This window comes from Diadema antillarum, unplaced genomic scaffold (assembly GCF_040938485.1).
Source record: "Diadema antillarum isolate AM-2024a unplaced genomic scaffold, OU_Dant_1.0 seq00000674_RagTag, whole genome shotgun sequence".
NCBI lineage: Eukaryota > Metazoa > Echinodermata > Echinoidea > Diadematoida > Diadematidae > Diadema > Diadema antillarum.
The window spans coordinates 2,309,014-2,321,963 of record NW_027271580.1 but is presented as its reverse complement, the minus strand read 5'-3'; the positions used below and the strand labels follow the sequence as shown (position 1 = coordinate 2,321,963).

The following is a 12,950-nucleotide window of genomic DNA, read 5'->3' as shown; positions in this document are numbered from 1 at the left end:
GCATTTTAAAGGGACAGTACTGGTTGAGGTAGGGATTCATGTTTTGAACATTCCTAAGTGAGATAATGAAAAGTCTCTTATGAAATGTGAAAGAGCATGTAATTTTAAGAAGGATTCAACATTTATTTGATTAAAATTGGTTTTCAAATGGCTGAGATATCCCAAAAAGTGCTAATAATAAAAGGCGACATGCCACAACTTTAATAGGATCTCTTCGTCTCACCTTGTTTTTGGATATCTCAGCCATTTCAAAACCGATTTTCGTCGAATAAACTTTTGATACCCCTTAGAACTGCATGCTCTTTGACATCTCATAGAGTGGTTCCTGAATATCTCGCAAAACATTAAAAGCTAAATCTACACCTCGACCAGAACTGTACACACCCTTTAAGGGGGGGGGGGGGATGACTCTACAGTTTTTCTGATTGCCAATGCTTTGATTGAAGATTTAGATTAGGACAAGTAATAAAAGTTATTGTAATAACAAAAGACACAAAAAGACATGACACCATAGATGAGACCATGTGTTTAGTCTACTGTGAGTACCACACTTGGCAGAAGCTCAAAACAGCATGCTATCCCAGCTACCATAGTTGGTGCACTGTACACAGAGGTTTGCGATCTGTCTTTAACAGTAGGTAATCTGTATTGATATGCAAGCTGATCCCAACTGTCAATATAGAGGGAAAAAGGCACAAGGACTGGGGTAAATACAGGTTGGGATGGATACTGACAAGGAATTTGGGTTGAATAACCAATCAGTCAAGCCTGATTTGTATGTTGGGCTACGTATTTCATTTGTTTTACTGTTCTAATTTATAAGAATGTTTTTTGTTGTTGTATGTTTTACTTTTGGGCCCCAACGATTATGCCTATATCAATTTCTTGTTCCTGTATCATTGTTGTTGTTTTTACTGTATGATGTCACAGACTCATACAAAACAGGGCTTCACTGAACCAAGCATCCAACATCCCATATGTTGTTGTTTTGTTGTTGTTGCTATACTATTTGATCTACTTCTTGGATATAAGTTCTTTTCAAAGTACTTACAAAATGATTTACTTTTGTACCCTGATGTGTGCTTACTGTTGTTTTTCATGTATGAGGCCACAGACTCATGGAAGGAGAGCTATTTGCAAAACCGCTATGCATTCATATTATGAATGAAAAGAAAGCATAACTATGAATATCTCACTAAAGTGTTTGTATGTCTGCATGGCGGGATATATGATGACACACTGGCAGTGCATCACATCAGCCTTGTCTCCTGAATACATCAATATATACCCATAAACATGTCCTCTTACATGACACAATGACATTCACATAGTCATAACTTTGATATTTACTTAATGTTTCCAAGAATCTGGTAAAATCCCTCATCTTTGTTCTATGTCTCCCATATTTTTCCATTGTTTTCAACCCTTCTCTTTCTTCTATTCTCATGTGTAAGAGATAAATTTTTGCAGATTTCTACCAAGACAGACACAGTCATACAATGATAATATGATAACCATGAGCTCGGTAGTGAAGGACTCATGTTGCACACCCAATCACCTAACTCCTGTGAAACCTTTCACCCAAGATAGCTGCTAGCTGACTTCTTACAGTAGATACACACTGTTTCTGGATCTAGGTACCATACAGGTGTGGGATACGGTCCACATGTTCTCAACAAAACCCACTGTGAGCATCCGTGTTCAGACTTTGACGCATATACTGTCTGTTTTGGAAGATGTGCTTTAAATAGAATATAAAACCCTTCTCGAATTATGTTTCACATATCTACACAGTAGCAAAACAATCTATTTGACCTCTTTTTAAAGGGGGGAGGGGATTTAACAGTAGGTAATCTGTATTGATATGCAAGCTGATCCCAACTGTCAATATAGAGGGAAAAAGGCACAAGGACTGGGGTAAATACAGGTTGGGATGGATACTGACAAGGAATTTGGGTTGAATAACCAATCAGTCAAGCCTGATTTGTATGTTGGGCTACGTATTTCATTTGTTTTACTGTTCTAATTTATAAGAATGTTTTTTGTTGTTGTATGTTTTACTTTTGGGCCCCAACGATTATGCCTATATCAATTTCTTGTTCCTGTATCATTGTTGTTGTTTTTACTGTATGATGTCACAGACTCATACAAAACAGGGCTTCACTGAACCAAGCATCCAACATCCCATATGTTGTTGTTTTGTTGTTGTTGCTATACTATTTGATCTACTTCTTGGATATAAGTTCTTTTCAAAGTACTTACAAAATGATTTACTTTTGTACCCTGATGTGTGCTTACTGTTGTTTTTCATGTATGAGGCCACAGACTCATGGAAGGAGAGCTATTTGCAAAACCGCTATGCATTCATATTATGAATGAAAAGAAAGCATAACTATGAATATCTCACTAAAGTGTTTGTATGTCTGCATGGCGGGATATATGATGACACACTGGCAGTGCATCACATCAGCCTTGTCTCCTGAATACATCAATATATACCCATAAACATGTCCTCTTACATGACACAATGACATTCACATAGTCATAACTTTGATATTTACTTAATGTTTCCAAGAATCTGGTAAAATCCCTCATCTTTGTTCTATGTCTCCCATATTTTTCCATTGTTTTCAACCCTTCTCTTTCTTCTATTCTCATGTGTAAGAGATAAATTTTTGCAGATTTCTACCAAGACAGACACAGTCATACAATGATAATATGATAACCATGAGCTCGGTAGTGAAGGACTCATGTTGCACACCCAATCACCTAACTCCTGTGAAACCTTTCACCCAAGATAGCTGCTAGCTGACTTCTTACAGTAGATACACACTGTTTCTGGATCTAGGTACCATACAGGTGTGGGATACGGTCCACATGTTCTCAACAAAACCCACTGTGAGCATCCGTGTTCAGACTTTGACGCATATACTGTCTGTTTTGGAAGATGTGCTTTAAATAGAATATAAAACCCTTCTCGAATTATGTTTCACATATCTACACAGTAGCAAAACAATCTATTTGACCTCTTTTTAAAGGGGGGAGGGGATTTAAATCCCCACTATATCTGCATGTGTTGAAACATGTTTCATTGGGGAAAATATTACAGCCTTTGTGTAATTTCTCATAACATTCCGCTGCCACCATGGCAGCCTGATGAGAGGAAGCCATGTACCATGTAAGGCACATGAACACTGATGATGAATATACTGCATGACATCATCTGATACACAGAATCTATCTAGCAGACACGACTGGCTCTGCATTACACAACAATGGTGCACATCAGTGACATGCTTGAGTATTCCCTTTAACCCATCAAGACTCAGAAACATATATTCTGTGGTTTGGTATCACCTGCAAATTAATTTTGCCAGATCAATCTAATCTTTCACCTAATATCACCCAATCACCATTTCTCATATGGTGCACATCAGTGACACGCTTGAGTATTCCCTTTAACCCATCAAGGCTCAGAAACTAAAATTTTGTGGTTTGGTATAAACTGACATGATTAATTTAGCCAGATCAATGTAATCTTTCTCCTAATATGCAATAGGATTGTGTTGACAAGTTAATGACCACACTATACTTCTGCAGCAGATTCCCAGGGACTTAATGGATAACAAGATAACCCATCACCCTTTTATACATCTTTCTTCCTGACAAACTTAAAATCAGCTAAACCACCAGAGTCTCTTCTACCACTTTCCAATCTAGGGAAGCTTAAATTTTCACAAATCATAAAAAGAATACAAAAACTGTTTTATATATTACTGTACAAACTCAAACCCATGCAAAATGGCATGAGATGTGGTGTTTTGCATTCAGTTTTCTTTCCTTTCTTTTTTCTCTTATTCTTTTTTCTTACTATGGAGAGAGAGACAAGGTATTGGTATCGGTCACGATTATATAGCCACATGTACACCCTGCTGGGATCTGGCCCTCTTTCTGAGGCAACCCCCTCAACACCAGAGGGTCATCTTTTTTTCTGTTTTCTCTTTGTGTGTGTGTGTGTGTTTAAAAGTTACTGGATCTGGTTCCCATTTCTTCAGAAGAGGAATCCTAAAGCTGGACTTTGCCTCTTTGTACAAGAAAAATAACAAGTGCATGACATATGCACTTATCACAAATGCACCGTGGATTAAACCACAAACAATTCACTGGAAAAAAATATATAAGTGTCAATAGTATACTATTTATAGATCACTGTCAAGCTGCTGTTGATGATAAAAGTTCCATGAAAGCTTTCATGCATTATGGTATGCAGTCATAGCAGAGTAATGCTTTTGTGACCAAATTGTAAACTGGGGAATTTCTGTTTTCATTGTGCACAAATCAGCATCAAAGTTCACAGCATGGATGATGCATCATTACTCAGAATCTTGACACAAAATCCAATTTAGGGGAGGGGAAATATAACAATTTTTTTAAAGCTTTGATGAACTAATTTTTGCAGTGATAGACTGAAGATAAGATATACTGGTGGAATGTTGTAACTGATTGGTATCATGGAATTACTGCTTCTTATTAAAAAGGAAATTCCATTAAAAACACACACACACAAAACACAACTTTTTGATCTGTCCTCATGGGGAAAGGTTCACAGTTAAGCTCACAACATAGATTTCGTATGCACCAAAGAAAAAAAAAGTAAAATGGATCAGGCTCTCACACCTCCTCATATGACATCACTTTTAAAGCAACACCTGCATGTCCCTCCCCTCCTTCTGCCCCCCCCCCCCCCAAATCAGTCATAGCTGATACTATCTATGTACTTCAAACATTGGTCTGATTCAAATCATGCTTTCAGAACATGTGTGGAAATAACATAGACTGTAACTGTGCTAACACTCAGTCAATGTAACATTCTTTGCTGCTCATTTTTTTTTAATAGCAAATCTATGATGGATTCAAATGGGACAAAGTCCAAAACTTTTTTCCTCATTATTTGAGCAATCCATTCTATAGAACACAACTACTTAGCAGTCAAAGAGGACTAAATGCAGCAGTAGAGTTGAATCCCTTTACATTTGTCTTGGGATCTATGCACCTGTACAGTACAGACATGATCTGTTTCACACTGATGTAAGAATGATATGAATTCTATGTGATGGTAATCCACACATCCGTATTTATATTGCCAGCGTCAGATTACAGTTGTCAGAGTGGAATTTTGATGGACGTGGGAGTCATTACTATTTCATGATATAGAAGGCGTGCATTTGAAGGAATGATAGTCATAGGTTGAATCATTGTGGTCGGAAATCACATATGGTGGACACGTGGTAGGATATGTTCCGAAATGGGAGCTATTTATATGTGTTCTTAGCTGTCCGTCAGTCAGTCACAAAATCTGACATGGACAATGTTTGCACTCTAGCCTGGTAGTACAATGGGTGATGTTGTTCATCGACTGCCCACGACTTTATAGAGGGAAAAAAAGAGGAGACCAAAAGGAAAGCTGTAAAGGAGGTTATACACTCACTGACGAGGAAGTCAGACAACAGAGCTAGCTATTAAGATTCTTCACACTTACTGCATGGCTGTTTCCGTTAAATCCGTTGTCATGACTGGCACCATTCTGCTCTTGTTTCTCCCCTTCATCACCACCTTCTTCGTCCTGGATTAGGAACAAAAAGGGAGAACATACACACATGTTTAATGCTCCAGTATTATTGTGGTGATACAAATCTACAGTATATATACCATGTTGCTGTTTTAGCCCATTGAGGACGAGTCCCGAGTATACTCGGGCAGAGGTCTATTGGAAATGGGTGTTGTAGCAAAATCAGTCCGTCCTCAACAGGTTAAACTTTGCATTTCATGCAAATTCTACATTGTTGATAATGCTGTGAAGAACAGCAATACAATCTCACAATCTCTGTGCTTCTTCTAATTCTAATACAAAGTGAAATTAAAACAAGTTAAAGGCAAGAATGTGCAGTTTCAATACACAGTCAGAAGGCCTTACTTTTGTATCATTTATGATAAAGGAAGTAAATATTCTTAGCAATTTTGAATGCATCATATAAATCATGTCTGAACCATGCAGAAATCCATCTCCAACAGATTGAAACAAAATCAACTTTCCTGACTATTCAGTCCCTGACCACATATATCAAATATGTCTTGAACAAACCAACAGCTGGGGATTTCCATTGCCACTTTGCTAGTTTGATTTATATCCTACAAGTAGCGCATGTATACATATGAAGGAAGTATTTACACTGCATTCAACATTTTATGACCTGGAACATGTCTGTTTTAGGAGAAACATTGTCACTGGCTGTTAACAACTACTGTAAAAGGGGACATTTTTGCGGTGTTGAAATTTTTGTGCATTTCACGCAACCAGATACTAGTGCGAAAATAAAAGTACGCTAATATTTTTGCTTGATGTCCCAGTAGTTGATGTCTGATTCCACGGAATTAAAAACACACGAAACTCATCTTACCCAGCCGAGTGCGAAAAATTAGTCATGCAAAAAATATCCACTTTTACAGTATGTCTTCTCTCCAATAGTAAATACATTATTTCATATTGTCTTCATGATACGATGGGGATTTTGGGGGATGTGCATGTGTTTGTGTGTGCGTGTGTGTGCGTGTGTGTGCGTGTGTGTGTGTGTGTGTGTGTGTGTGTGTGTAGGATGCAACCTTTGGCAAACTCTTCTGTAATCTGGATATGGTATAATCTGCATTTATGATACAGTATCAGCCAAACTACCACCCTGTTGATGATACATACTGTATCAAACAATCTCCGTGCTCGTAAGTGGTAGCTAAAGAGTTAAATTCCATTCATTGTCCTTCTGTCTTATTCATTTTTATTTGTTAAAAGATAATTTCCAATTTTTTAAATACAGAAGGGATCAGTGGTATTCCCCCTAATGTGACAATTTCTCACCTTTGTACAGGACTACACAGTATTGCTAGCATTCTTTTTTGTGTAGACATTGTTGCATGATTAATGTTGACTCATAAATATCAATATCATTGTTTGCAGTACTGCTCTATCTACTGAAAAGGTTTACGTGACTCAAATAACTTATAGTTAGATACAACTATTACATTGTGTATTAGAATATGAGGACTTTTTGTGTGTGTATGTGTGCATTTGCATCACAAACAGGATGTCAAACATGATGCATTACTACATAGTGCAATCACCGTGAAAATGATTGTGCCCACTGTTTACATATTCATGTACTGTTTTAGTAAATGTACAGAAACAGTAACAATAATGAACTGTACCATCATGTAAGCACTCATGTTTACTGTACCTTTGGACTTCGAAAATCAAACCTCTGAATGTTTAAATGCACAGATTTTTGTCTTTTATTTTGTGATCAAACGCTACATGCGCAACCATTCAAGAGCAATAATAAGATCAAATGTGACAGTTTGGAGCCAGCTTTGGATAGATATGACCTTATATACAGTACCTCAATGCACTGAGCATTTCCTTGGAGGTTAGCAATCGGTAACAGAATTCAATAAGTGTCAAGGTGTCATATATTCAGTGAAATGTACCAGACAGGTTGAGCAATTGAGAAATAAAACAAATACAAGTATTTCTGGATGTAATTGCACATATACATGTAGTTGAATAGATTCAATGCCAATTTCCCCCCATAACACTGAAGGCCTAATGATATGCATTTGAGATATTCATGCCATTAGACATGGAGCACCATTACTTTCTGAGGTACTGGTATAGATGTCACATGATAATGTTAAGAATGTTGAGACAAGTTGTTTGCAGAATTCGCAATTCACAGTTGAGGTAAACATGTTTTCATTGGGTATCCCCATGTGGCAAAGAAAAGAAGAAGAATGAAACAAAAATGCTGAACCTCTCTCTCACGGTTATTCTTCTGAAACTATCCATTACACTCAATTCTTTCAATGCAGCAAATCCAAACATTAATTTTGTCATTTTACACAGCTACGGGCGATGATATCATACCACATCTATCTCCCACAGTCACATAAGGTCAAGCACCTACAGTTTGCAGCCATGCAGGCTCTCTTCCAAGAAGCCCAGACCAAACATTAGCTCCAGAAATCTTACCCCTCGCTGGCTCGCTGGATTAAGTCGCAGCATGCACAGTAGGAAAGAGGCGCTGATGTTTCATGACTGAGCTGCTTTTCATATTTCCTCCCTAGAATTCTCCCAGTATGACACAAATTACACTTGGCCTCTCTCCACAGCCACACACTTGAAAGGCGAAGCCACAAGTTGTGATACCATGAAAACTAGGCAGGGATCAGAAGTGATACATACATTCTGAATTTTGCAAACTGCGATGGATATGTGATATTCTGAGGAAAACAGTAAGCAACATAAATAAAAAATCTGCCAGCTTCTGTTTGGTTTTCAATCATCATTGTTAGAGCAACGTGAGGCTCTGATTACAAAGACCTTAAAACTACTCTTGTAGGAGTCTTTGGTTCATATTGTAATTGCTTAATTCATAGTTTCTCTCGTAAATGCATGCAACCCATTGCCATTTTCCTCTTTGTTTGATGAAAGCTTTCTTAAAACAGCTTAAAAGAGAAAATGGTCTGTGAATGACACACACATTTTGGAACAAGATCATAATCAATACAGTTAATAAGACTCAATCTGATTGTTTGAATAAGTCTTTCTGTACTCTTAAAAAAAGTTTTACTGGTTCCACAGGTTCAAATGCTGGCTATACATTTTCATTGAAAAAAAAAACCTCAACATGAAAAAAAAGCTTCATCTTGTGGTGACTGGTAGATGTCATATCTTCCGCACCACAGGAAAAAAAAACTCAACATTATATTCTCCAAAACTTGCCAGTTTCCCAATTGACAAATATAGCTGGGGAATTTGATCACACATGAAAAGGTCTGACCATACTTAGTAAATGAGACCTAGAACCAAAAATTGAGGCATTCTTGCAAACATTTGGATTGAATATCTGAGGGAAATATTATGGAATATATTTATGGAGTAAAGGGGAGCTAGTCCCACATTTTCCATAAATATGTTGGTATGGTCTTCATGCTCCCAGGGTAGGTTTATGTGAAAGGTGAATGACATTAATATGAGACCTACTCCTGTATTGATACCAGTTATGCCTGGGAATCGAAATTGTCCATATGTGGAACCAAGGAATGAGATCAGACCAACTGTAGCAATCTCATACTATCTGAGAAGAAATATGAACATTTGTAGGCTCTATGGCATCACAGTTATATTTCACCAAATATGCAACCTCTTTTGTTGTTTTTTCATCAACACTTTTACATCCTGCTCATTCCATACTTCAATAACTTCAACAAAATCTCCTTTCCCACTTTGGACGGCAGTGTGTCTCAGATTTCACAGCAAAATATGACTTGCCATTTTCCTCCTTAGAATGTGACATTTCATTTTGGCTAGTATTCGTGAAATCAAAACTCTGCCGGTTTGTGATAACTGAAACAGACTATAATATCTTGAATTAACCCCTTGATCTAAGTTTCCAGGGGGTTCTTGTTGTTGTTGTTGTTGTTGTTGTTGTTTTGTTTTGTTTTTGCTCCGCAAGATGGTGTCACATTTACTTTTCCATGCAGAATATTAACCTCAGACCCAAAGCGAATACGGCAAATTGTTAGCATAATGACCTGGTTACTGGAATTGAATGAGCTCTCTGTTTTTAGAGAAAGACCTTCTTAACCTAAGAGTAATCCTATCTGGGCACTTTAGTGAAATATGACTGAGGCAAGACTCAGCTGCAAAGAAAAGGTTCGTCTAGTTGCAATGTGAATTAATGTTTTTCATGTCATTTGTTAAGTGGATTCCATTACATCAGATGATCAGATGATCATTATATACCCACCAATGTCACAAAAGAAACATTGATACCTGCATAAATTCAATAAGCTGACTATGCCATTACATTTTGCCTGGCTCAAGAGCAAAGAAGGCAGAGCTTTAAACAAAAAATGGAGGGCATTCTTTCCAACAGGGTTCTGACCTAAACAGCAAGGGAGGTTCCAGGCAGAAAAAGAATATATGTGACCCAACTGAATTTCAGCAGAGGCATGCTCCATGCCTGCACATTAAGAACATGTGACTCTACATAACACAAACATCTTGTCACTTAGTACACATTCCCCCATGCTGCTTTCTACAAAGTCTTTTTAACATTAGGTTTTTTTGACAGATACGAAGGACTTTGGATTCTTAAAAAAAAAAAAAGAATGTCACTGGTTCACTTAAATCTTTGCTCTATCGTGACATAGCATTTGAAAAATTCTTTAGAAAATGAGCTTGTGCTTGTTTTGAATGACTCATTGCACAATTAGTTTATCTATAAGAGTAAGAAGTTAATGATACCATGCTATGAACATGAATAATGGCAAATTCTGTCAGAGACTTTGGCATGTAGAATACCATATTCTATTAACTTCAAAATTTGTCATTTTCTGATCTTGCCATCAGAACATGGAATAAAGTATTCATTTTTGCATTACTCCTTTGCAAAATTTAAATGGTTTCTTTAACAGAACTAAGATAGAAGCAATACTACACAGCATTATTCCTCTCCATTTTGTTAGAAGTTATGCGAATGGTTGTGTCTCCAAAAATTGTATTAAATTTTGTATGACTAAAGGATATGACTAATAGTGGGATAGTATACCAACTATGCTGAGAAAGCAGCAAGATATTGTCTTTGTGTGAAAAAAAGCAACCACTGAGTGGTCAGTTTAAATAAATGAGTCCAAATTTTGTAGCAAGCATTATACAGCTGTTCTCCTTAAACTTTGTTTCCTATTCATGTGTCAATTTCTTTGGATGAAAAGAAGAACACATGCAAGATTAGAGTGCATAATATGCATATGAACTAAACATATGTTTGATTCAGATTAAGTTTTATTTATTTAGTACCTGTCATCTACTTCATTCTAACATAGTGCATGATGGAAACAAGATAATTTTCAAGGTTCCTAAAACAGTACATCACAAAAACCTGATCAATAAAATTTGGGATATTTTCTCAAATTCATAATCATACTCCAGTTAAAGGGACTGTACAGTACTGGTCGAGATGGGGATTCAGGTTCATGACATTAAAAAGTGAGATAAGGAGAAACCTCTTATGACATATGAAAGAGCATGTAATCTTAAAAAGGATTCAATGTTTATTTGATGAAAATTGGTTTTCAAATGGCTGAGATATCCAAAAAGGTGATAATAATAAAAGGCAACAGGCCACGCCTTTTACTAGGATCTCTTTGTTTCACCTTAATTTTGGATATCTCAGCCATTACAAAACCGATTTTCATCAAATAAACTTTTGATACCCCTTAGAATTGCATGCTCTTTGACATCTCATAGAGTGGTTTCTGAATATCTCGCAAAACAGTAAAAGCTATATCCTCACCTCAACCAGAACTGTACACACCCTTTAATAGTACACAATGCAGAATAAGACTGAGCATGTTATCTTGGAACTTCGGACTGATGCAGGCATACCTTTGGTTAAGCCAACTATTCATGGAAAAGAGGGGTGGTTAAAATTAACTGCACTTCAAAAAGAGATTACACTTCCTTATCACAATGCCAGTGCACAACTTGATTAGTTTTGTCCAAGAATGATGTGAGTGCTAATCTGTAAAGTAAGAAGAGTAAAGTTTTTGTTTTGTTTTTCTGCATAAAAAAAGAAAAACATGCACCTGACAAACACATCACGGAGTTCACATTTGTGATCAGTGCTTACTGAGTATTAGATGATTTTCAGGCAATCTATTATGGGTTTGTTTGTTTTGGAGTTGTTGGTTTTTTTTTGCCGATTACCACATAACAAGCTGTGAGGTAAGACCATATGCAATGGATTTACACACACACACACACACACAAAAATGTAAAGTATGATGATCACATATGGTTATCACCGTAGAGGAAAGTGCATGTATTCTCCAACATGTGAAGTCATGTTTTAACCCAGGGAATGTGTCTCCTCCAAACAAATATAAATACAGAGCAGAGTGCGAAGCATTTTCTTTTATCCTCTAATGTCTATGTTGGGGTCAGATGTGAAATTCTTTCAAAGCGCCCGGGATCAAAATTGACATTGAGGTTATAAATATCACGGATCATGTGACCTGAAATGTCTCCTGACATCAACAAAACAATACGTGTTCATCTGTCAGTTACAAGTGACAACGAGACAAAGTCTACAAATATTAAAAGTTCAGAGTGGGGGGATGGAATTCTTAGCAGACATACAAACTAAAATGGAATTTTGAAAACATGTCCGCCCACAAACTGGGGTGTGATAATTTCTGGCCGTGGAACATGGGGTTCTTTACTCCTTTGGATGCTAAGTAGGGAATGAAGGTTTGTTTGTTTGTTTGTTTGTTTGTTTTTCACTTCATGAAGTCATGAGACGTTTCCACACATTTTGACCATTTTGATCATTTTTGCATTTTTTCCAACACAACTTCAGGACCTAATGCAAAATTTGATGTGTTCCTGAGTACCAAATCATGCTTTGCAATCATTTGCTTAGAAAATGTGTATGTGCATGGTTATGTGTCTCTGTTTGTTGCCTAATATTCATTATCATAGTAGGAATATAATACATCCCACAAATGAGTGATATCTCGCCCTGAAATACAAAATCTACTAATTAATATCTAGCCTATCTGTTCAATTTCTATTGTCTTTTATTTGTTTTTGCCTCACAATAGGAAAGTTGAATGACGTGTTAGGGGACAGTATACTTCCTTCAGGCTTTGTAAGACTTTGATCACACAGTTAAGTGGAATTTCAAGTATATTTGACAATGTATGTAAAGTAGGGTGATAATGAATGGTGAAGTGCTTGGGTTCCTCTGACCGTTTTATGGCAGATAAAAGGAAGGAATGATTTAAACACTATTTACACCTGCTAAAGAGCTGGAGGCGCCTGACTCACGGTGCTGTTA

General features: G+C 36.9%; 1 protein-coding gene across 2 annotated transcripts in view; it reads right to left on the bottom strand.

Annotated features, from left to right (window-relative positions):
- LOC139736961 (uncharacterized) overlaps positions 1-12,950 on the bottom strand; it is a 73,129-nt gene that overhangs the window by 49,715 nt on the left and 10,464 nt on the right. For both annotated transcript variants that reach the window (XM_071647635.1, XM_071647636.1), the window contains exon 2: positions 5,540-5,623. In XM_071647635.1, coding sequence (XP_071503736.1) covers positions 5,540-5,623 — 84 coding nt within the window. The remainder of the gene's footprint in view (positions 1-5,539; positions 5,624-12,950) is intronic.